We start from the raw sequence: 25,525 nt of genomic DNA, 5'->3' as shown, positions 1-25,525 counted from the left end.
AAAAAAATTCCACCATATGCATGTTCCAAAGCTGGAACATGTGCCCAGAGAAGCTGTGGAATCCCCATCCTTGTAAGTGTTCAGGTCTTGTTTGTGTGCACCCTGAAGAGGGGCTGGACCTGAGGACTCCCAGAGGTCCCTTCAAACCTGAATTATCCTGTGATGCTGTGATGTGGAGGAACATTTGAAAGTGTCCAACATCTGTATTTTAAAATTTCTGAGAAACATATGAGGCTCTAACAGACACATTATCAGTTCATAACCTGCTTTTTTGACATCAGGGGAAGATAATGCTAAAACTATTGAACATGACTTAACGTATGCTAAGAATCAATATAACTTGTATATAGAGATAATAGATGAAGTTTAGAAAGGACTATTGCCACCTAAGAGCAAACAAGTTTAAACTGTGATTACAAGAGTTGGATATGTTGCAATTTATGATGGAAATAATTTCAGTTTTTTCAGTTAGTACCTCTATATAGCTTATGTTGGATGGAAAGGAACATGTGAAAAACTGTGAAATAACTGGTCTTCTCTAACTGATTCTCAACTGGTCAGGTCATCAGAGCTTCATTCAAAAATCTGTTTTCCAATCTTAGTGCAAACTTTTGTGTTCATCATGACATTTTCAAAATTAACATCTAAGATGTAGCTATTTTTAGTCAAGTTACATAGCTATTATCACACTATGACTTCTCCATTAAAATTGTATTAGTCAGAGAACTAAGAAGTGTAAAGTTTACTCTCCTTTCACTTATGTTCATGTATGACTATGACATTAGTTGAAAGGACCAATTGAACACAGCATTTTCTGCAATGCAGATTAAATCTCAAAACTTGAGAGTATTTCAAAAGAATATGAAAGCAAATAAATGTGAGAGAAGCTTATGGAAAATATTGCTGTAAAAGACTGAGTCAAAAAAAGAAGTTTCCAAACTGTAACTATGAAGACAGTCTGTGAAAGTAAAAAGCTGATGACATTTTACTTTACCATTTTTTTGCTGGCTGCTAAATAGTTTCCAGACTGTCAAATAAAATCATTATCATCTTCATGATATCTGCTTTCTTTTAGGTTTTGAAATCAGGTACTAAGTCATAAACCCAAAAGCACTGCAAAGTATCTTCTACACATTTTAAAAGCAGTTATATTTAGTTAGATCCTTAGCTTACTTTCCTGGAGTTGTGCTGATTTACATTATGCAAAAGTCTAATTGTTATAGACATATGTTTCATTCTGTGATGAGGAAAACAAACAAGGTTAGACAGTAAAACACTCCAGGGTTTCTTCTCTTCACCTCTGCAATGAAAAATATGCAAGAAAGCCAGCCCTGTGTAATCCCTCCCTCCTTTTAAGTGTAGCCTGCTTGTTTTACCTCCTGTTAGTCCCCTCAGGTTGAAGTTGGGAACTTTTGCACTAGCAGTTGTCCTGGGTAAAAACCCCAAAATGTAGCTGTCACCAAACAAATTTCTGAAGATGAAAAGGGTGATATGCAAATAAAAGGATTCCTGAGGGAATGACTTTTTTCCTGATGTTATCAAACTAACTTTATTTAGAAGTACAGTGAATCATCGTGCAGTACTTAGCAGAAAAAGCATTCATGGAATTAACAACAGCAAGCATGCATTTACTTAGGAACAGGACTCAAACAAGAAATATGTCTGTCAGAAACCCCTGACTGAACCACAGTTCCAATATAACAACATTTGGCTAACAAGCAAACTCAACTAATGGCATGATGGCTTATTTAGACGTTAATACATACAATCACAGTGCAGCAATGGAGCTACAAACTGTTTAATGTCCTGAAAGTTTCCATTATTATCCCCTTGAAGGGGATGTTGTCATAAAAACTTAAGAACTTAAGAGAACTGAAGAACTTAAGAAGAACAAGAAGAACTACACAAGAAACTTCTTTTTTTTTTTTTTTTTTTTTTTTGGTGTGTGTGTGTGTGTGTCTTTTGATGTCTTTGCAGAATATCGGCCTTTCAGTGTTAGCTCTTTGCACCGCCTCATTCTCAAACCAGGCAGCGGGATGGGGAGGAAGCTGTAGCAGAGGCAAAACTTGGTATGCTCAGCCCAATATACTCGTTCCTAGCACTCCGTCCTACCCCCAGCACGCTCCTACACTGCGCATTCAGCGGAAAAGCGGAGGAAGAGGCGTTTCGGCCCAAGACAGCGGAAGGCATCACCTCCTTAAGCCTTTTCGTCCCCTGAAAGGCTGTGAGAGGGAAGAGGCGCACACACCCCACCCCTCTCCGCCTCCTAAAAAAGCCGAGCATCACTCGCAGTGCCGGCGGGGCGCACCTCGGGGCGTGCGGGGCCCGGCTGGCACCGCTCCGCTCCGCCCGGCCACGCTGCAGCCAGGTAGGGCAGCGGCCCGGGGGAGGCCGAGGCTGGGCGCGGACACCTCATTCCCCTCGCTCGGAGGAGCCGAGCGCCCGCCTCGCTCACGGCATCCATCCCGGCGGGTGTGCGGGCAGCCGCTCTCGCTGGCCGGAGAGCCCTCCGGGGCACCCTGCCCGTCCCCATCCCTGCCCGTCCCCATCCCTGCCCGTCCCCAGCTCCGCCCGTTCCCAGCCCTGCCCGTCCCAACCCTGCCCGTTCCCATCCCTGCCCGTCCCCATCCCTGCCCGTCCCCATCCCTGCCCGTTCCCAGCCCTGCCCGTCCCCAGCCCTGCCCGTCCCCAGCTCTGCCCGTCCCCATCCCTGCCCGTCCCCATCCCTGCCCGTCCCCACCCTGCCCGTCCCCATCCCTGCCCGTCCCAACCCTGCCCGTCCCCATCCCTGCCCGTCCCCATCCCTGCCCGTTCCCATCCCTGCCCGTCCCCATCCCTGCCCGTTCCCATCCCTGCCCGTCCCCAGCTCCACCCGTCCCCATCCCTGCCCGTCCCCATCCCTGCCCGTCCCCATCCCTGCCCGTCCCCAGCTCCACCCGTCCCCATCCCTGCCTGTCCCCATCCCTGCCCGTTCCCATCCCTGCCCGTTCCCAACCCTGCCCGTTCCCATCCCTGCCCGTCCCCATCCCTGCCCGTCCCCATCCCTGCCCGTTCCCATCCCTGCCCGTCCCCAGCTCCACCCGTCCCCATCCCTGCCCGTCCCCATCCCTGCCCGTCCCCATCCCTGCCCATTCCCATCCCTGCCCGTCCCCATCCCTGCCCGTCTCCATCCCTGCCCGTCCCCAGCTCTGCCTGTTCGCAGCCCTGCCCATTCCCAACCCTGCCCGTCCCCATCCCTGCCCGTCCCCATCCCTGCCCATCCCCAGCCCTCTCCCTCTCCCACCCAGCCGTGTTTCCCTGTCCATGGCACTGCCCGGTGCTCCCCAGAGTCACCTGTCTTGGACACCTTTGTCCAGGGCCCACGCTGTATTTTTCCCTTATTACCCAGCTGTCATAAACAGTTTAGCTCCTGATAAAGGCTTATTTCAACCCACAGCCCCTGTTGCCATCTCTGCGTTGTCTGCAGCACTTTTCCTCACACCTGGGTGGCTTTGGAAGAGGATGGGCTCCTTCAGCGCTGTTGTAAGTGGTAGGAGCAGAAGATTATGCCTAAAACATTTGTGTATCAGCTCTCAAATGCCCTATTAAAAAAATATTAATATTAAGGACTTGCTATTAAACTACTCATTAATGCTAGCAGAAATGAATTTCTCCCATCTCCTCTCTCTTTCCATTTTCCTTCCTGCAATCAACAGTTCTCTTTTCCCTTTTCAGAAGGTTTTTCAAACTGAAATATCTATATATTGAATCACTTGCTGAGAGAGACAACTCTGTTTCAGTGATGAATGAGATTCAGAAGAGCTGTAAGTTCAAATTGCAACTCTCTGGAGTTTGGAAGACTCCCTCTCCATCCACTTTCCACCTGTCAAGACTTGCATAGTAAGTAAACAGCTTTGCTTATGTTCTTTGAAATTAAGACAGATTTTAATTTTTACCAGTAAACTGCAATCCTGGCAGAATGCTGCTTGGATCTAGTATGGTTAAGACAACTGTTTGCTAAATATTTTTGTTTTCTTCATCAATGCTGCGTAAATTATGGCACTGTCTGGTAATACTTTAAAAATACTTAAATTCCATAGGAATCTGTTCTTAAAGAGGAAAGACTAGTGCTTTCCTTCCTCAACCCCCAAGATGATGTTTAGAACAGTCTCATGTTTAGAAGAACCTGTTGAGTTTTTTTTTAAAAGAAAGTCACAACCCTTCAGGACCAAATTGAGTTTTCCAAAAGCGTTGATCAAAATTAGTTACTTGTCCAAAACTGAGGATCAATCACTTCTGTGTATTGGCCCAATTTCATTCAAAAATCTTCTGATGATTCTTGAAAAGTGGGGAATAATTTTAATGGTGCATGATTTTCTAATTCATGAGACATTGGTAATCCACTTTACAGAATTTAAACTTATGGTTTGTTTGAAATTTCTTTTTGGTTTCACAGTGGCACAAGCATTTTAAAGAACCATATTTTATTATTAAAACTCCATCAGTGGTTTTAAACATGTATAAAACATAAATAAAATGCTTAAAGCTGTTGTCACTTTGAGCCTTATAGACAACTTGTAATTTAATCAATTTTCATTGAAACTGTCATTTCCATCTATTACCTTAGAATTTTGCCCATTAGTATTTCTGTACTCCTTTATTAGGTAGAGAATCTTTGCTTTTACTTTAAAATGTCTCAATTTTTTTCTGAAAATTAAAAATCTTATTCTGTTTCTCAAAGATTCTCTCTGGATTAGCTGACTTTCACTAAAAGCACTTTTCTTTTTTTAACCTTTTTTGCCCCCTCCTAACTTTTCAGTGAAGAGTATTCAAACTGTGTGGCTCAAATTTTTCAGCCTACAGTAGAACAATTTCAGACAAATTGACCAGATTCAACAGCAATGAGAGAGTAAGACTGAGGTCTTGTGTCTTGATTTTTAGTAGTCATGAATCTCAAACATGGTCATTACTAAGTCACTTCCATTGTGTTGTGTGCATTCAACCAACCTACTGTGTGCTGATGTGATATACCAAAAAAGAAGTGGATTTAGAATTAAAGATCTGGCATTAAATGATTCTATCTTTATATAGTGGATCATAGTCTTGTAGTCACTAACAGCTGTATTTCTTCTGAATGTGATAGGATAGAAAAGGAAAACAAAATTCAAGAATTTGAAGAAAGAGGACCTTCTTTCCTTATGAAGTGTAGGAGTTTGAATCTCCATGTGTAATAAGGAACTGAAATTGTGTGTTGCAGTATTCACCATCCAGATTCTTTTAGCTTTCTAAATCTGGATCTGCCTACCAGGCTGTATAAAAAAGGGATGTGAAATACTTCCTTCATCTCCTTGCAGTGCTTTAAGGGATGATGGCACACTTGTAAAGAACAAAGAAATGCAGGGGAGGGAGGGCAGCTACCCAGTTTGGTGTCCTTCAATACTGCTGGAAATGCAGTAGCCTCCTGCCTCCAGATCTTCAGGTCACAGGAACTTTCTGACTCTAAATCTTAGGGCAGTCTCTTAAAGTTTGTGTTTTCTCAAATTGCAACAGGTTTACCCAATAAAAAAAGAAATGGGTTACTGATGAGAGTTTTTAGCAGATTTCCCAGATCTCTGAAATACATTTCATTTGTTTTTGTCCCATCTATCCACCCATGTTTGGGTCACACTAAGCAAGGTTATCTGTTTTGGATTCAGGGGTTGGACTGAGCTGATTGTGTATCTCACCTGCTTTGTAAGCAAAACAGAGGCTGAGTCTCAGAAGCAGCTCTGTCTTTGGTACCTGCTGTTCTGAGGAACCTCAGAATATGCTGTAAGCCAGTCTTAGTGGTGTTTTTCACTTGCCATTGAAATCAGTTGACTACAAATGAAGCAAGTTAATATAGGCTGCTTCTTGTCCTCCCCCTCAGTGGAAATGTTAGCACTCTCAGCTGGAGCTTATTGCCCCCACAGAACAAATTGTGAAAGAAATTACACGTCCCATTGCTTTCCAACAGGCTCAAAGTTAGCCATCAACATATTCAATCTACACCATTGTGCAGCTCTCATTGAAGGCAAGGGAAGTTTCCAGTGGCTGTTTCTACAAGGTCCAGTCTTGCAAAGTTTATTCTCTTTGTGGGAAAAAAAAAGCACTGTCCTGTCCTGTGGTAGATATCTGCTGGCTCAGGATTTGAGTGCTCTTGTAATACTGCAAAATGCATCCATGAAATAAGAAAATGGTACAAGGAAATCCCGCAGTGCTTTCTGAATTTGAAATGAAATTGCAAAGAAAAATCTAGACACATGACCTGATGTATGAAAATAGCTGTTATGATACAAATATGTAGCTTCCCATTTGGAAAGCCCTCTCAGCAGCAGGCTATAGTTATACTGCTCACATGCTCAAAGGAATCTGTTTCACTGGACTTGTGGTGAACTGTGAATCTTGTTGGTTTTTTTAATAGGCTTACAGAACAAGCAAGAGCAATTCAGTTTCTCTTTTTTTTGGAGAAGAAATGAGAAACAACTCAAGAAAATGATTCTGATGATTTTTTTAGTAACGTTGATCATGGAATCTACCCCTGGTAAGTAAAAGTCTCCAATTCAATAATAGAACATTCAAAATATGTGCCAGCTTCTTGACAGTTGCTTGGAGTAGGACAAGTTTTGTTTTTTGCAGCCAAACCTTGTAATTGCCAAGGTTTGGCAATTACAGCCCAGCTCCAGACTTGGGAAATTTGGTCCTAAACACCAAAATTATGAAATGAAAAAGCAAGGATGCTACCTGGAGAAACCTGATGATGTTGTATGTGGCCATAACTGTATGAAGAGATATGGAAAACAAGAGAAAGAGTCTGCTTCTTTTTGTGCCATTCAGAAGTGTGGTCACAATAGTTGCTAATCTCTGAGAACCTCAGGAGAAAGAGAGTCTGAAGTCCGATTTTATTTTTGACTCTTAATCCTTGATCATGGTTCCTTTTCTGTACTTTTAATAACTTTTGTATGCAAAAGTAAATTTGGGAAATTTGTTTGGAAAGGCAGACTTGAAGACTAAATTTTACACACATAATCTCATTCCAAGGCAGTTTTCCAAAGATATTTGAAGTTTTTCAGAAATGTATCTACATAATTATTCAGTTTTAATTAAGAAGATAAGGAAATGCAAATGTTAATTTATAGGATCTGTGCTTTTATCTCAAACATGTTTGTCAAGTCAAACCATATGTGAAGAATTTCTCCTCTCCTCTTCCATTTGTGGCAGCTGCTTTAATGTACAGTGGGGACAGATTCTGCCTTTTGAGCCAATGTAATTCTGACACTGTTGAACTCATGTGAAATAATCATAGAGATAGGGAAATGTCCTTCTATTTTCAGTCCTTTTCTCCTTCTGGTGTTGCTTTGGTAAGATAAAATAAAACCTTGAAGAAGGCTGAGTTTTTTAGCAAATATTGCAGGAATAAATAAATAAATGCTGCCTAACCATTTTGCTGAAAGAAGTCTTTTCATAAAATGCCATCAGCAAGCAAATCACTTTAAAGTCAGGCTAATGCAATTTTCTGAAATAATAAAATAATGGCTTCCTAATATATTTTTTCCCTTTTCTCTGAAGAGAAACTGTGTCCCCTTCGTGCCTCCATTGATATTCTGGAAGGAGAATACTTTTTCCTTTGTTATCTTGAGTCAAGGCAAGAACATTGTCAGGAAGAATCATATACAATAAACTGGTATAAAGAAAGTGCTGGCAAGCAGCAAGTGATAAAGGAAACACACAGAATTGTTTCACAAATGAATTTTCTGGAGTTTTGGCCAGCTGAACTCAGTGACTCTGGGAATTACTCTGTCATTCACAGGTGGGTACACAACACAGTGGGTAAATGTCTTGCCTGTGCACATCTATGATGAAGATAATTTCTTTGTCTTGTTTTCTATAGCTGGTGGCATTCATATAAAAGGGGCTTAGGGAACTGCTCTAACTGCAGTGTCATTTCCCACTTCATTTCACAATAACTATCAAAGTAGACCTGAAATATTTACAAGTATCTATAAGGAGTTTCAGCCTTTTAAGTGTTCTGTAAACCTTTTGATAAGGCAGGTAACATTTTTGCTGGCTTGTGATTAATTACCAAAGAAAAATGAGTGTCAGGCAACCCTTCTGTCCACTGCCAAGAAAAAGGAGACATTTGCTTGTCTTCTTCCCCAGACTTCTTCTTGCTTGCTGTGTTGAGTGGATCTCATGCTATGAGGCTTGCCAAATCATCTAACTGTATAGTAAAGATTAAACATAGCATAGCTGAATTCTGCTTTCTGTGCAAACCTTTGCCTGCATGGAGCCATTCAAAGAACAAATGAAATAATTGGATTTGATTTCTTACTGCTATAGAACTCCATGGGTTAAAAGGAGAAATGAGGATGGGCCTCCATTATTTGGTGGCAATTTTCATTGGAACACCTTGAAAGGGATTAAATCAAAAGTCTGCAGCACTAAGTTCTTATGACTAACTCATAATTCAGCATTTACAGTTGAAGCAGTGATTAATTTGAAGAAGATCACCTTGCATGTAATGATTTGTGCTGTTCTCCAAGTAATATTTTTAAGGTTCTAGGCAGGTTTATAAAGGGGATGGGACTGTGGATACTGAAAAATGCTCTCCACTTTATTCCAGAAATATCTCAAGTTTGATAGTTTACAGTTCTAAGACAGACTTCAATTGTAACTTCCAAGTCAATTTGGAAGCTGAAAATGTTGTTTTTTTTTAATTCTTCCATGTATCATTACTGTTATCTCCTTACTGATATTATTTTAAAAAGTACTGACTCATGGTATATGAAATGCAAAATATTTTTAATTGTAGGGTAAATACTACAAAAAATTCTATTCATCTATGTTAAATTCAAGAGGATTTTCTTTAGGGATGATGAATATGGTAGTCTGTCTAGTTTGTTGTGCTGTTTTGTTGTGTTGATCAGTTTTCTGTATGGTCACTTCAAAAAAAAGCTATTAAATCTAAAAACTCACTCCAATGCCACCTAATTAGTGTCACAAAATGCAGACTGACTAATTTTGGCAAGGGGAAAGGTAGGTGGAGGTCATACCTGAATTGCCAGGCTATTGAAGGAGACTGCCATAATGAGTCCTAAGTACTCATAAAGGGCAAAAGAGAAGAGAGCTGTGATAACCTCAGCTTTAATTCATGATCATTGTGGTTTTCTGATTACCTTAAGGACGTGGGGTAATGACAGTAAATCCACAGTAAGTCATGAGATTTCTACAAAATTTCTATGAAAAAGTGTATACCTCAAAACCAAAGGAAGCAGCCTCACGTACAGAAGAAGGAGATGACACGAACTGAAATAAAACGATCAAAATAAAGTTTTTTAAAATGAGGAATTGTTGGAAAACACAAAAATGTCAGAATCTTTTATGAAATTTCTTGATTTACTCATTTGCTTAAGAGAGAAACTCAGAAAAAAAGTTTTGTTTACATCAAAGCATTCATTTGGAATTGAGAGTTTTGATTTTCTCCTTTTTTGTCTTGTCTTCTAGAACTGTTACATGCTGCATTTTAAAAGTCAGTTTTGAAAGAAAGTATTTTTGAGGAAAAAATTTCTTACTCTGAAACATCTTTTCTTATTTTTTTTTTATTTTTAATTTTTTTTTTTAATTTTTAAATTTCTTTCTGTTAGGCCCATATTTTCTGTTAGGATCAGAATGATGCCAGAATCTGGCAATCCTGCTGTGGGAACTCTTCACAGGTCTCACTGCTGGAACAATAGGCATTAGGGGATTTTTTCATGGGATTTTAATGGGATCTTGGGCTTGGTTCATATGGTGGTTCTCAGTATTGGCAGGCATATTAAATGAGTTGTATTTCAGTAAATACAGAAGGGCATTGCAAAAACTGTTAACTGCAGAGGCAGAGGACTTTTAGAAGTTTCTGTAAGGAAAAGTTATGTGCTGTTGTGGGCTACTGTACTTGTTTAAAATTTAATAAGATTGACTGAGTGGAATTACTTTAATTTCAGAGTATTTATAGTAGGTTAAAAGTTTTACTTTTGAAAGAAGATATGCTAAGTATATTTTTATTTATATTGTTAATTTTTAACTATTTAATTTAGAGTTAGGTGTTTGTAAGCTACATGGGAAATAATTTTATAACTTTAGGCAGTTTCAGGGAACAATGTGACAATTACATATACTTCAGATTTTCAAGAAAAGAAGACAACATGTTGACAGATTTTGCAAACTAATTAAATGTAGGATTTTTTTTGTAGGATTTTTTTTCTGATGTGTTACAACTGACAGTATGTAAGAAGCAAGAGGTGAAAGTAATGTAACAATGGTTTTATGATGTTTTAACCACATTTTTTTTTTTTTGCTTAAAGAGTAATCAAAAGTTTTACAGTTAAACCAGATGTGTCCTGCTGAGACATACATAGACAGCTGAAGTGTGAATATATGTGTGCTGACATGCTCACGTGTGTTTGTTAGTACACTAGACTTAGGATACAAATTCAGGAATCAATGGACATCACCTATAGGCTGAATGAGTCTATCTTCAGCAACATTCTTGAAAATAAAAACTGAACTTAGATTAAGTGTGGTAAGCAGCAAAAACTGTGTCACAGGTCTTTGGAAAGATTTGTAATTTGTATGGGGTTTTTTTATAGCCTGTATCCTGTGGCTGTCTAAGAGAAAAACAGAGTACAAAAAATCAGGTGATCAGGTTGCTCTATTTTGGTAACCTTGAAATTTAGAGAACTTAGAGGTCCCCTGAAAAAACCAAAAAACTGTAGAGGACCATGATAAACACATGATAAATTTTAAAATCCAAATATTGCTCAATTTTTCAATATGTTTAGAACAACTGAAAGCCATGGGAGTATACATATAAAGCTAATACTGCAATTTGGAAAGCAGAGTGACAGCTTCTGCAGAAAATTGCAATATGAGATGACACTGGCTTGTTGCAGTAAAACAGCTAAGGGATTACTTAGAATTGGCTATGTATCCAGTAAGCTTGGTTTATATTCTCTAAGGGCTTTCACTTCCCTGTATCATCTTCTGAGTCAAGCTGGATTTTGTTGTTCCTTCTTGGTGGGTTTGTTGAGGGGGGAGATTGAAAAGCTGTTAAACCAGCAATGGTTTTGTTCCTGACAGAATATCACTGGAGACTCTTAACAAGTCAAAACAATGATAAAAATATATATCAATTCAGACACTAGCAATTTAAAAAAATCCAACTAAATGGGGTTTTTTTTGTGTGTGTGTGTGTTGAAAACCATGCTACATGGCAGACAACTAGAAATTATGTATGAAAAAATTCATCTATGTTTGCACTGGTATGGTTTTAATACCTTCCAGGGGCATTCTCCTTGCCAGATGTTGGCTCATCAGGTAGAATATCTTGATCCACTTTGAGTGGTTTCCCCAGATAGGATCACAGAATAAATCCTCTGTGGAGTAACAGTGATGGGGAGAACATGTGGCTTTACGGACCTTTTTCTTTCATCTGCTGAATCTAGCGAGTAAAATCATTTGCATTTCATGGCTCGGTCTGTAATTAATTCTCTGACAGTATTCAGATTAGCAGAGTGATGCCTAAAGAAACACACAGACTCAGTGGAATTAATTTGAATTAATGTTTATGTCCACACCTAAACTTATCTTAGGTACCTTTGCTGTCAGGGAGGGAAAGGCCTTTCTGGGTCACAGGTGATCGTGTCCTAAACAAAATATGTAAAATAGGTCCAATAACAGGGTCACTTCTGATGTGGTCCCACTGCTGACTGTGATTAGTAGCTCTGATTTAAATGTGTAAATAAGGTGTTTTGTAAATAAGAATAGGTGAGAAGAGCTCCACCCACCGTGAATACCCACATGAGCTCTTCTCTGATGGAAAAGCTTTGGTAAGGTTTTTCCTGTTTGTGACAGCATAGTTAGCTCATTTACCAAAACCACTATGTTTTGGTTTAAAGAGTCAATTACAGCTAGGAGTAATGAACATCTCAAGTGAGTAGAGAACCTCTGTAGCTGGAAAAAGGGCTACAATGCAAAGAGGGTGAGCAGAATACATACATACATTAGTTTCGGGAGCTTAAAAAGCAGAAAAGAAACAACCCAAGACTTGGTCTAAATTCATCATAAAAATGATGTTGTGATAGCTCTTCTGAATCTTGTACACTCAAAAGACATGTCAAGAATGGTGTTTAAGCTGATGTACTCACCAGGGATGCTTTTCTCCATTCCAACTCCTTTGTCCTCTTGGACTTTCTCATTGAAACAATTCTTGACTAGTTGCAGTTCTGGAAGAAATTTATTTTTCTTTTCTTGGAGGCAGGAAGATTCAAACATATTTATGAAGACATGACTGACATTGGAGGGAAGTTCTCTGTGATTGCTGCTTTTCCTTTGTCAGGCCCTGCTTGTTCAGAAAACAAATGAGAGCTCTATGCACTAATTGCAAAATCTCACCCATTAACTGACAGAATCTCACCCACTAACTGACAGCAGCATATGGCTTTCTCTTAAGTTCTAACTTTGCCAAATAAAAGTTCTTCAGGTTCCTTTCCCTTGGTAGTCATGTATTTGGATATATCAAACAGTGAAATTGCAGCTATAATCTGATTATTTCAAGGAATATATGGATAGAAGCTAGTAGATATCTAAATAACAATGACCTATCTCATTTCTAATTTTACAAATATATTTTTCTGTCATGGCTTTTAATCTTAGCAACACATATGAAATTAAACCTTCAAATTCTTCAGCTGATTCAAATTCCAAAATTCTTTGATGCTCTCATGTAGCTATGGATGATGTCACAGATTTTTGCATCCTTGTTCAGGTCAATGTAGCATATATTGTCATGTTCCATAGATATAATTGTATTGTCAAATGTCTTGTGATAGTGCATTTAGTTTAAGTAACCTGTTTGGTTAAAGGAAATTACACTAATTTGGGAGTGGGAAAGTGATAAAGGGGAATAAATGTAATTTGCTCACTGTAGAAGTACTTTTTACCTAACAGATGTATTTGAGAATTTATTTGTGTTTTGTAACTCACCAAGCTGCATTATTTTAGAAAGCTCCTAAAACTGATTTTGCTTTTTTTTCTTAGCAATGGAAAACAAAATCTCACAATTCAAAAGTGGACATTGAATGTACTTGAAAGAAATAAAAGCAGCTGTTTCAATGAAAATCATTTAACTACAGAAATTAAAAGTGCTGGAACTGGTCATTCACTGAAATGCAGCGATTTGTCTGTCCATGAAAATGACAGCATAACATGGTATAAGGTAATTACTGAAACAGTGTCACTCAAATCATTGGCTGTAGAAACAAAACATCTGATTGCAGGAAATATTAATTGCAAACAAATTTTTAGAAGCATCTACAAATATTGTAAAGCCTTAATTTCTCATGGGATTAGGGGGAAAAACTTTAGACAGATACACAAAACAAAGCTTTTGTCTGCTTTCCAATTTGTTTAAAAAAATACCTGTTTCAGAAGTTATTAAACTAGTAGTTTGGAATGATAAAAGATCTGATGTGCATGTCTGTTTGCTGATTTTGGCAGCAGCTGGTTTAGCCAGCTGCTACTTTGCTGATACAGATATTGTACTGATGCTAAATGAGATGCCAAGATTTTTATTTTACAGTTGGCATGTACTTGCAAAGTAATTGCAAACTTTTCAATTTTGCTGTTTCTGAACAGTGTGTAACAGATCCACTTCTGTTCATTTTTGGCAAATCATCTCTTTGGGGTGTGCTCCTTATTCCTCTCAGGTCTCCTGGTTGGAGTAACAGGCCCTGTTCACCCCAAGATCAATCAGCTTCAGGAAGGGATTTTGACTGATGTAGTACAGGCATCTGGAGTAGTGTGGCAAGAATGAGCTACAGCCCTGTTCTCTTGTCTTTGGGGGCCTGGGAGGATGGGACCATTGATGGATAGGGCCACAGGTTGTTAAGCTTTCCTCAATTGCAGTATTCTCAGCTTCTAATGGGTTAAATGTTCAAATGTTGCATTTAAGTGACCATGAATAAAAATTGGGCCTGCATTTCTTTTGGGTAAGATACATGTAATTGAGAGTGTGAAAAGGTGATGGTGGCACTGTTTCAAAAAAAAAAAAACCAAAAACTTAATTTCTTTAATATTTTGAATGCATGTTTGCTGCAGAATAGTATTTTCTGGTTTTATTGATGCAGGACTGTAAGAATTATGAACATGAAACAGAGAGGGAGCTACATTTTAGAGCCTTAACAGTACAGAACTCTGGGATATATACCTGTAAAATTTTAATCAGTCATGAAGGAACAATATACCACAGCACAAATACAATTAAACTTGTAGTAGAAGAAGGTAAGAAAGCTTTCTAAAATTTTGAAGTGTAATTTTTGTTCACTTAACTAAGGAGATTTTAAATTGCAGTTCTTGTTTGATAAATATATACCAGGGGGAAAAAGTCTGGTAATCTGAACTACTTCAGAATAATTTGAGAAGTAAAAAAGGGGAAGTTGAGATATTACCAATTTTGGAAAATGTATTTAGTATGTTTTCCCTACAATTTTACTTTTTTTCAAAATAGCTGCTCTAAGTAAGCCATACAGACTACTAAGAATTGTACACAAGAGCCTTTCCAACCATTGCAGATTGTACTCTGTATATATATGTATGTGAAAAAAATTCAACAAGACATACTGGGTTTTAAGCTACTCAGTAACACCAGAACCCAGATATTGTTCTGTGAATTGAATGGAGTGTTTGTGATTAATTTTACATATGGAGCAATTATTTAACTTTTACTGTGGAAGAACACAGGTGAGGTATTACTTCAATAACAATACTTCTATTTTAGATGCACCAGAGGCTTTCACTTTGGAGATAGTTGGACGTGATGAAGAAATTGAAACAGAAATAGGTATGAAATTAATACAAATATGTGTGAAGTAGCTACTCTACCTATATGCTTTTTTCTGATTTCTTTATGGTTGATGGTCTGGATAAGTGGAATCAAACTAATTGTGCATCATCCAGTATGGGATCTAACCTCACATCTGGTAATGCTTTGCCTAATGTATTCCATGACTGATACACAAGTACATTAAATGTACCCTTTCACAGAGGCTGAAGCTGAGGCTGCTGCTACAGCCTGCAAGAGAAGGTGGTGATAAAACATCTCTCCATGGCTTTCTTTTGTAGATAGCAAACCTCATGAGGGAACGTGTAAAAGATGTATGGTTTACTCAGTGAACAGCAGTAATGAGTAATCCTGCTGCTACCTGATGTGGTTGAGAATGTTATTCTTCAGGGAAATGAGGAGTGTGAGGTGTGACAATCCTGGCAGTGTGTGCATTTATATCTGTATTGTCAAGAGACCTTACCTGTGCTTCTAGCTGGAAGTAGGTTAGATAAAATGATCTGCAGGCTTCACACAGTCTTGGACAGGATCCAGTATTTTGTGATTGAGGCTGTAATTAATCTCTCCTCTCCTCTTACCTAATCTTTCCTTTCTCCAAGTCTTACTCCCTCTGTGGCTCATACCTGTATCTCATTTACTCATCTAGGACCTCAGATGCTAATTTTCCTTCTTTCCTATCAGTACTGCTTGGTAAGTCCTTTTTCCAATGGTAGTACCAATCCTATGATGCCCCATACCTTCCAACCTCCCAGAATGCCCTTTCTGCACATTTCCTCCTTGTTACTGTGCTTGTCCCAGCCCTTAGAAGTCAGCAGGGTTTGGCATCAAATGCTTATGAAGTACCTGTCTATAGTAGAGGAAGTGTATTGTACTTGAATATCTGTACTTGAATATCTGTGTATAGGCTTTGGCCCGGGAGGTCCCAGTTGTCCTTGATGGGCTACAGCTGCGATGCCCTTAATTGGGCTGCAGCTGTAACCAATGAAGATAACTGGGATAAAAGGGGGTGGGTTAGCCAGTCAGGGAGAGCCTTGGAGGAGCCCTGAACTGAGAAAGAGCAGCATGCAGAAGGAGTCTGTGCTGTGAGGATCTGCAGCCATAAGAACACACTGAGGAGGTATGGACTTTAGAAATCTGATAACAACAATATGAGGCTCTAGAAATAGAACAACAACAATTGGTGACGCCGACATGATAGTTAGCAGAAGATGAGACAGCCAAGAGCTGTGGTGATATTTGGTAGAAGATGAGACAGCCGAAAGCTGTGGCAGCTAAGAGCTGTGAAAGAGCATGGCCTTTGGGTCAAGGAGCTGTGAAAGAGTATGGCCTTTAAGCAAGGAGCTATGTGTGTTGTACATGGCCTTTGAGTCATGGGGAAATGTATGTATTGTACTTGAAGAACTGTATGTAAAACCTAGTCCTGTAAGTAAAAGAAAAGGGGGAAATATAGTAGAGGAAATGTATTGTACTTGAATATCTGTACTTGAATATCTGTGTATAGGCTTTGGCCCGGGAGGTCCCAGTTGTCCTTGATGGGCTGCAGCTGAGATGTCCTTAATTGGGCTGCAGCTGTGACCAATGAAGATGACTGGGATAAAAGGGGGTGGGTTAGCCAGTCAGGGAGAGCCTTGGAGGAGCCCTGACCTGAGAGAGAACAGCATGCAGGAGGAGTCTGTGCTGTGAAGATCTGCAGCCATAAGAACGCACCGAGGAGGTATGGACTTCAGAAATCTGATAACAACAATATGAGACTCTAGAAATAGAACAACAACACCTGTCTTCCATCCCTTATCTGCCTTGATAGGATCATTTGATAAGGTCATTGAACTTCCTGCTGAGTGATGAGACAGATGGCATGGTGGAGAGTGAAGGGAATTTAGGATGAGCTGGGTCCATGATCTTTAAAATCTATCATTGCTTAGGATGGTGTTCTATGATATTTTCCTCCAAACAACTGTTGTGTATGGTGGAAATGCTAGAGTTGCAAGGCCAATGATACTAGGTTAGGTCTGTGCAACTGTAATTTGGATTTCTAAGGTCTGAATCTATGATGACCAGTTTTTCAGCTGGCTCTTGCTTTGAAGGTTCTAGAAGTATCTGATAAGTCTTGAGAAGCTTTGTGTGCTCTTAGAGAATTGCTGGGTAGGCCTTGCTTAGTGGAAAGTGTTTGTGCATGATGGTCTGAAGAAGGAATAACATGCATTTTTCCTGGCTTAAAGAGCATTCTGGATGCTAGAAATGATGCTGCAATAACTAATTTCCCTAGAAATGATGCTGCAATAACCTAGAAACTGTGGTTGCAGCTAGCTTCAGGTCAAGCTTCCCTTGGCAGAATTAAAAAATCTCACACTCCAGAGCCGCAGTCTTCTGCCCTTATTTATTCCAAGTGTACAATTGTCCTCTTAGTTTTGCAATTTCTTAAAACTATTGGAACTTTATGGGGTGGCTCCTCTCAGTTACACTTAGTGCTTTGAAATGGAACAAGTAGCTGATGCAGTAAATGACTTCATGTATTCAGGAATTTCCAGTTGCGATACTGAGATAAGAATTTGTTCTGTGCATGTTCAGCAGGTGCTTTGGTTTTGTTCAGTAATCATATATAGTTTCCCTATTACAATTAGTTGGCTGTAATTCCCCTTACCAGTTACTTACTTTTACCTGGCCCTGGAGCACTGGTGATAGGTTTTCCCCTTCTGTTCTCAGACTGCAGAACACAGTCTGGTTTATAGAATCATGGAATATCTCAAGTAGAAGAGATTCATAAAGATCAAGTCCAATTCCCTTTAGGTTTCTAAAGCCTGAAATTCTCAGGTATATTTAAACCCACCTGGCTTTGACGATTTATCTCAGAGAAAGCAATGGATGATTGTCACTCTGCTGCAATGCATGATTGCTGAGGCCACCACCAGTGCAGATGTAAACACCTATAAAACATTGAGCAGGGGCTACAAAATTTAGAAGGGAGCACAGCTTATAGGTTATGTTTCCTGGAAAGCTTTACTGTGCTGTGTACATGAATACTACTTCTCACTAAATCTTCCTATGTTATGCTTTTTTTTTAGGTAAAGAAGAGATATTCAATTGCACAGGTTCCTTGGGTGATTATATGCAAGAAGATGCCAGCCTCTACTGGTTAATTAACCAAACGTTTCCAGAACAATGCACAGGTATCCCTGAGAATGAACCTTCAGTATGTGAAGAAGAACTCAAAACACTACAGTAGGTTTCCTGAAAATGCTGCATTTAGTATGTGATAATGTCCTACACTTTGTGGAACTGCAAATTCAGTAAAAAACACACCCTGAGTGTTTTCTCCAGAAACTTTTACTCAAAATCTGCCTCTCAGGTGGTTTTAAGTTTTTGCACAGATAGTGTTGCTAATGACATTCTTTATTGCAGGTTGGGAAACAAGTTCTATATCACAAGGCTCCTACGGATTAAAAAAGTAAGAGAGGAGGACATGCATCATAATTTCACCTGCAGGTTGCAAGCTGATGAAACCACACAGATAAAAATAGTAAAGCTGAAGAAAGGTATGGCATAATCTAGAAATAATTTATGAATCAGTCTTCTCAATCCTGAGGGCATTTCAAAACACTGCTCCAAATACTGTCTGCTTATGAAGGCCCTCACACATCTAGTGCTGGACCTAACAACCCCAGGTGATTCTTCCTGCTCTCAGACAGGGAGAGGAGGAGTGCAAAGCAAAAGAAATACAGACTACAATAAGCATGTCTTGAGAATGTCTTTGTAAAAACTTCACAAAGATTTAAGTGTTAAAAATCTGTTTTTGGAACTAAAAGATTAATAATAATGATTAATAATAATAATAATGAAAGGCCTGAAAGAGACTAGAGCAAAAAAATGCAGCAGTATCTTGGCCAAAGAGATTAAATGGGACTTTAAGGACTTATGGATGGGACTGAGAGAGGGGTTAAAGGTAGATAATAAGAAAAAATAATAAAAAACCTGAAGGAAACTCTTCACAAAAGTGACCATCATTTTAAGATGCTGTACATCCATGAGGATCTGCAATGTCAGTCTTGATCTCACATACCCTGCACACACACAAATGAACTGTGATTTGTGTCCAAGATTGTTTCTCCTGTTTTTGCATTAAAGGATGTTTTCTAGTTTCTCTCTTAGTGTGGCATGTATATGTGCTTGAAACATTAGCAGGAAAGGATTCCCATCAACGTTGTGGGGGTTTTTTAGGTGATTTTTAGGTGCCATCAGTATTTGATACAGTAATCTTGTTAGATAATACTCTTTGTGAAGGCTGTAATTTGCTTTTTTTCTCTCTTACAGGGAAGATCCAAGACTTGCCAGTGCATGTATTTACCACTGGAATGGTCCTTGCTCTGCTATTTCCATTTGTTGCCGTAGCTGTGGTGTTTGTGTTTGTGATGTTTAGGGTCGACTTCGTTCTATTTTACAGAAATATTTGCAGGAGAGATGATACTGCTGGAGGTATGACTTTGCTAATGCTGACATTGAAATAAGCATATTGATGAAAAATATTTTCTAGCAGGTTCTATGAAGAAATCAGCTTTGAGGAAGATAATTTTTTTATCTTAAATCCAGGAGTAGTGTGAGAAAAAACAAAGAATATATAAAAAAGAACTTGATGGTCAGGTGCTAACATGTGTTTGTTGTATATGTGTGGCAATGACAGCAGATAAACAGAGTGGAGAAGCTACCTCTGGAGCAGGCACTGGAAGTGATGTGTTTGGATGCTGTTCAGATGAGCTCTGTTCTGCCATGTTCTTCATGGTAAAACACAAAAGTTGATTGGGTTGGAGAGGTTTTCAGTTGTCCATGGAGGTTTTCAGTTGTCCATGGAGGTTTTCAGTTGTCCATGGAGGTTTTCAGTTGTCCATGGAGGTTTTCAGTTGTCCATGGAGGTTTTCAGTTGTCCATGGAGGTTTTCAGTTGTCCATGGAGGTTTTCAGTTGTCCATGGAGGTTTTCAGTTGTCCATGGAGGTTTTCAGTTGTCCATGGAGGTTTTCAGTTGTCCATGGAGGTTTTCAGTTGTCCATGGAGGTTTTCAGTTGTCCATGGAGGTTTTCAGTTGTCCATGGAGGTTTTCAGTTGTCCATGGAGGTTTTCAGTTGTCCATGGAGGTTTTCAGTTGTCCATGGAGGTTTTCAGTTGTCCATGGAGGTTTTCAGTTGTCCATGGAGGTTTTCAGTTGTCCATGGAGGTTTTCAGTTGTCCATGGAGGTTTTCAGTTGTCCATGGAGGTTTTCAGTTGTCCATGGAGGTTTTCAGTTGTCCATGGAGGTTTTCAGTTGTCCATGGAGGTTTTCAGTTGTCCATGGAGGTTTTCAGTTGTCCATGGAGGTTTTCAGTTGTCCATGGAGGTTTTCAGTTGTCCATGGAGGTTTTCAGTTGTCCATGGAGGTTTTCAGTTGTCCATGGAGGTTTTCAGTTGTCCATGGAGGTTTTCAGTTGTCCATGGAGGTTTTCAGTTGTCCATGGAGGTTTTCAGTTGTCCATGGAGGTTTTCAGTTGTCCATGGAGGTTTTCAGTTGTCCATGGAGGTTTTCAGTTGTCCATGGAGGTTTTCAGTTGTCCATGGAGGTTTTCAGTTGTCCATGGAGGTTTTCAGTTGTCCATGGAGGTTTTCAGTTGTCCATGGAGGTTTTCAGTTGTCCATGGAGGTTTTCAGTTGTCCATGGAGGTTTTCAGTTGTCCATGGAGGTTTTCAGTTGTCCATGGAGGTTTTCAGTTGTCCATGGAGGTTTTCAGTTGTCCATGGAGGTTTTCAGTTGTCCATGGAGGTTTTCAGTTGTCCATGGAGGTTTTCAGTTGTCCATGGAGGTTTTCAGTTGTCCATGGAGGTTTTCAGTTGTCCATGGAGGTTTTCAGTTGTCCATGGAGGTTTTCAGTTGTCCATGGAGGTTTTCAGTTGTCCATGGAGGTTTTCAGTTGTCCATGGAGGTTTTCAGTTGTCCATGGAGGTTTTCAGTTGTCCATGGAGGTTTTCAGTTGTCCATGGAGGTTTTCAGTTGTCCATGGAGGTTTTCAGTTGTCCATGGAGGTTTTCAGTTGTCCATGGAGGTTTTCAGTTGTCCATGGAGGTTTTCAGTTGTCCATGGAGGTTTTCAGTTGTCCATGGAGGTTTTCAGTTGTCCATGGAGGTTTTCAGTTGTCCATGGAGGTTTTCAGTTGTCCATGGAGGTTTTCAGTTGTCCATGGAGGTTTTCAGTTGTCCATGGAGGTTTTCAGTTGTCCATGGAGGTTTTCAGTTGTCCATGGAGGTTTTCAGTTGTCCATGGAGGTTTTCAGTTGTCCATGGAGGTTTTCAGTTGTCCATGGAGGTTTTCAGTTGTCCATGGAGGTTTTCAGTTGTCCATGGAGGTTTTCAGTTGTCCATGGAGGTTTTCAGTTGTCCATGGAGGTTTTCAGTTGTCCATGGAGGTTTTCAGTTGTCCATGGAGGTTTTCAGTTGTCCATGGAGGTTTTCAGTTGTCCATGGAGGTTTTCAGTTGTCCATGGAGGTTTTCAGTTGTCCATGGAGGTTTTCAGTTGTCCATGGAGGTTTTCAGTTGTCCATGGAGGTTTTCAGTTGTCCATGGAGGTTTTCAGTTGTCCATGGAGGTTTTCAGTTGTCCATGGAGGTTTTCAGTTGTCCATGGAGGTTTTCAGTTGTCCATGGAGGTTTTCAGTTGTCCATGGAGGTTTTCAGTTGTCCATGGAGGTTTTCAGTTGTCCATGGAGGTTTTCAGTTGTCCATGGAGGTTTTCAGTTGTCCATGGAGGTTTTCAGTTGTCCATGGAGGTTTTCAGTTGTCCATGGAGGTTTTCAGTTGTCCATGGAGGTTTTCAGTTGTCCATGGAGGTTTTCAGTTGTCCATGGAGGTTTTCAGTTGTCCATGGAGGTTTTCAGTTGTCCATGGAGGTTTTCAGTTGTCCATGGAGGTTTTCAGTTGTCCATGGAGGTTTTCAGTTGTCCATGGAGGTTTTCAGTTGTCCATGGAGGTTTTCAGTTGTCCATGGAGGTTTTCAGTTGTCCATGGAGGTTTTCAGTTGTCCATGGAGGTTTTCATGAACACTCTGGAGTTTTCAGATGGGCAGACTGACATAAATTTGTTTTCACCTCACTGATGCCCTTCAGTGAGGTGACGCTTAAAGTATTTCTTTGGCTGTAGAGGCCATTGCACGTTTATAGGTTTGTCACTACATGCCCTTAAGGAGAGCAGGAGGGCACATTCCCAGTATCTTACCAGGCAGCAGCTCTGTGGCCTTCACAGCACGCAAACATGACAATGACTCAATTTTAGGAATAATTTTTCTGAAAATTGTGACAAAACTTGCTATATATATGGGTCTGATTTTCTTGGTCTTTCTTGGTCTCTAAATCAGCTTGAATATAACTTGAATAAACTGCAATGCTTGGGAATTTTTGGATAATGGGTGGATGTAACTGGAGCCTGCCAGTGTTATCTCCTTGTTGATATCAGCTACCACAGTGACTTACACTCACTCAGGGAGGGTCTCTGAGAACCTGGACTGTGCTGCCCTGGAGGAGCTGCCTGTTGGGTACTAGGCAGTGGTTTTCCTATTCCTAGAGCTCTTGAAGGTGTGGGTTTCATGGTGTTTACTTTGTGCTCTCTTATGAACTACATGCAGTAAAGTATTCAGAAAGGGAAGCAAAGAAGTGCAGTTTAACAGGCAAAGGCACGTGTGCTGGTGTATCAGCCCTGATAGTTGCTCTGTGGCAGTGTGGTGGACCTGGCCTCTGGATTGGTCTTTGATTTTCTGTCTGTAAATTAGTGCCCCAACCCAGACCAGACATGCCATACTCTCATAACAAAAATAATTAACTGGTTTGTTCTCTCTTTTGCCAGTACCTATTCCACTTGATACTGTTCAACACAGTGTACAATAAATGTTGAAATCTGCAACACCACTTAAAAAGCAATTTTTCAGTTAACAGACATCTTTTTTGCTTCCCTTCATATCTTGATTTTCACAGATGTGACATTAAATGGTTAAATTAATCTGATTTTATTTAAAAAGCACCTTAATGTAGAAAGGAAATATTTTCAAGTATTTTCCAAATGCAATCAGAATCTTTTGTATCAACCTTAAATTTCTTTTTTGAATCTCAAGGAGAGTGTTTGAAGACTCTTCAAAGTCTTCAGAAGAAAGATCAGGAATTTCTAGATGCTTTACCATGGAGACACTAAGTTTGGAAACCAGAAAGGTGAATCAGATACTGGATTTCTAGTGGTTGATAACAAGGCAACAATTTTTGATTTATTTTCAGATGGAAAAGAATATGATGCATTTGTGTCTTACCTGAAAGACTGTGTTTCTCCTACTGAAGAAGAGAGAGAATTTGCTTTGAAGGTGTTGCCCATGATATTAGAAGAAAACTTTGGGTACAAGTTATGCATATTTGAGAGGGATGTATTCCCTGGAGGAGGTAAGTGTATTGAATATTCTTGTCATTAAATAGGCTCATCGTTTTCACACAAAGGTAGAAGTCTATAATTAGAAGGAATTGTCACTTGAAAGGTTACATTTTTCATTTAATCTGGACTGTGTGCATGCAAAGTTTGGTTGCAAACATTTTACACATTTTATAGTTATGAATTCATATACCCTCACACATGCATACGTAAATCACTAATTGTAAAGAATCAAGATGAAAAGATCAAAGAGCAAGCATCAAGAAGGTTAAGGTGAGGACACAGAAGATATCACATATTTCCCAGTAACAGTGCTTTTGCTCTGCTTTTGCTGAGGGCCAATGAATGAACTCACATTTATTGCACAGAGCAGCTGATGACTCTGGTACTAGTAATTCTTAGGTAACTTGTATGTTTTCTGTATGTTCAATGTGATGGTTGAAACAATTTTCTGGATGAAATGGGTGCCATAACAAAATAGAAATAAGAAATGGAATTTTGTTTGGCCTATGGATGTATCTGGCACCTGCCTTTTGCTTGGACAAAAGGTACTATGAGTTTCCATTTAGTCCAAAGATCCAGCTGATGAATGAAATTTCATTGTGCAAACCACAGAACAAGAGGATCAGTTACCCTCCTTCATTAATCAGGATCTTGTCCCTTTATATCCATTCCTGAAAAATTTTTCTATCCTGAGAGGAGCCACAGCTCTTCCAAGCCCTTTCTTCTTACCTATTCTCATTCTTTAAGTATTAAAAAATTGTTTACTGAAGTGTGCAGTCTGATTCTTTCAATAGTTTTAGATTATTTCCTTTTCTCTGTTCTGATCCATTGTGAACACATAAAATAGAATATTTCCTTCTTTGTACAGGAGCCTTTGGTGTTGTAATACCCTTGTTCATACCTTCCTTTTACCCTCAGTTTTTTCTTGCTTAGGTTAGTTCTGCAGTTTGCTTTGCCTTTCTCTACAAGTCATGTTTTCTAGATCTCTGGTTTATGTAGACTCTGTCCCATGGTGTTAAAACAAGCACTGGAAGCTGTTAATGAAAATTCAATTTGATATTTAAAGGATATCACCATTCACTTTCATTCATCACTTTTCATACCAAAAGTCAATCTAAAACACAGTTGGCACTCCTTTTGTCATTACATGCTAGTCTTCTCAGCCCTGGATTACTGGAAATAGATTTGGGTGTTTGGTGTCATAAAGGAAGGTGTAACCCCAGGTTTACAAAATACTTGGAGAGAAGCTGCTGTTTGTGCCTTTCTGTGGAATCACTCCAATGGTATCTATTAGGAAAGAGCAAAGAGATGTCTGGTTGGGGGAAGCCTAATTTTGCTGTTGCCTTCTGTCCATGTGACTACTGCCAGACAGCAGTCTAGGGTAGATGGAGATTATCAGTAGGTTTATATCTGCTCTAGAGAACAGTCTTTCACCGTACCTGAGTTAATTTTTGGAGACTCCTAATATTTAATACATATTAATCTCTTCATAAGGACAGGATACTTACATGCTGTCACTTTATAAGAGGGGCATTTTTAGTACATATGTGAATTTAAAAGATAAGTTGATTTTGTCCCTATCCTTTCAATTTAATATAACAATACATTTATCTTTAATTTGCAGCACTTGTTGATGATATCCACTCATTCATTGATAAAAGCAGAAGATTAATCATTATACTGAGCCAGAACTACGTTTCTGACAGAGCCATATACGAACTTGAGAGTGGACTGCATAAAGCTCTAGTTGAAAAGAAAACTAAGATCATATTAATTGAATATATGCCTATAAGTGACTACAATTTCTTGCCAGAATCACTGTCACTTTTACCATCAAAGAGGGTGGTGAAATGGAAAAAAGACAAATCTCTTCCCGTGAATTCCAGATTTTGGAAGAACCTTCGTTATCTGATGCCAGCAAAGCCTATCGAGACAAAGACCAAAGGGCACTATAGTAACCTTGACTCAGGCTCAGAAACTGCTCAGCCCTGGACTGAGGGCTGTGACTTTAATGCAATCATATAACAATTCTGGAGACTGAAGATGTAGCAGAAAACTGTGTTTTTCTAACTAGTAGAACTAAATAATCTAATATTTTTGGAAATAGTTGATTAAGAGGCCGGCTCTGAGATCTGAGAAGAATGCAGAGGTCACTGCAGTGGCCAGGATGTCAACCCCAATTGGTAAATCCTATCCCAGAGAAGGTTTCCTCAGCAATCTGCACAAG

The 25,525-nt window shown here is 39.5% G+C and overlaps 1 protein-coding gene across 1 annotated transcript in view; it reads left to right on the top strand.

Moving 5' to 3' along the window:
• The first annotated feature begins 2,024 nt into the window (after positions 1-2,024).
• Positions 2,025-25,525, top strand: part of LOC129117200 (interleukin-18 receptor accessory protein) — a 49,081-nt gene continuing 25,580 nt past the window's right edge. Inside the window, exons 1-12 of the mRNA XM_054627743.2 lie at positions 2,025-2,368; positions 3,437-3,522; positions 3,715-3,879; positions 6,422-6,541; positions 7,567-7,807; positions 13,075-13,252; positions 14,163-14,316; positions 14,813-14,875; positions 17,938-18,094; positions 18,275-18,408; positions 19,184-19,345; positions 23,151-23,309. Coding sequence (XP_054483718.2) covers positions 3,786-3,879; positions 6,422-6,541; positions 7,567-7,807; positions 13,075-13,252; positions 14,163-14,316; positions 14,813-14,875; positions 17,938-18,094; positions 18,275-18,408; positions 19,184-19,345; positions 23,151-23,309 — 1,462 coding nt within the window. The 5' untranslated portion in view covers positions 2,025-2,368; positions 3,437-3,522; positions 3,715-3,785. The remainder of the gene's footprint in view (positions 2,369-3,436; positions 3,523-3,714; positions 3,880-6,421; positions 6,542-7,566; positions 7,808-13,074; positions 13,253-14,162; positions 14,317-14,812; positions 14,876-17,937; positions 18,095-18,274; positions 18,409-19,183; positions 19,346-23,150; positions 23,310-25,525) is intronic.

Source organism: Agelaius phoeniceus, chromosome 2, assembly GCF_051311805.1.
Source record: "Agelaius phoeniceus isolate bAgePho1 chromosome 2, bAgePho1.hap1, whole genome shotgun sequence".
NCBI classification, from domain to species: Eukaryota; Metazoa; Chordata; class Aves; order Passeriformes; family Icteridae; genus Agelaius; species Agelaius phoeniceus.
This window is presented reverse-complemented; position numbering and strand designations above follow the sequence as displayed.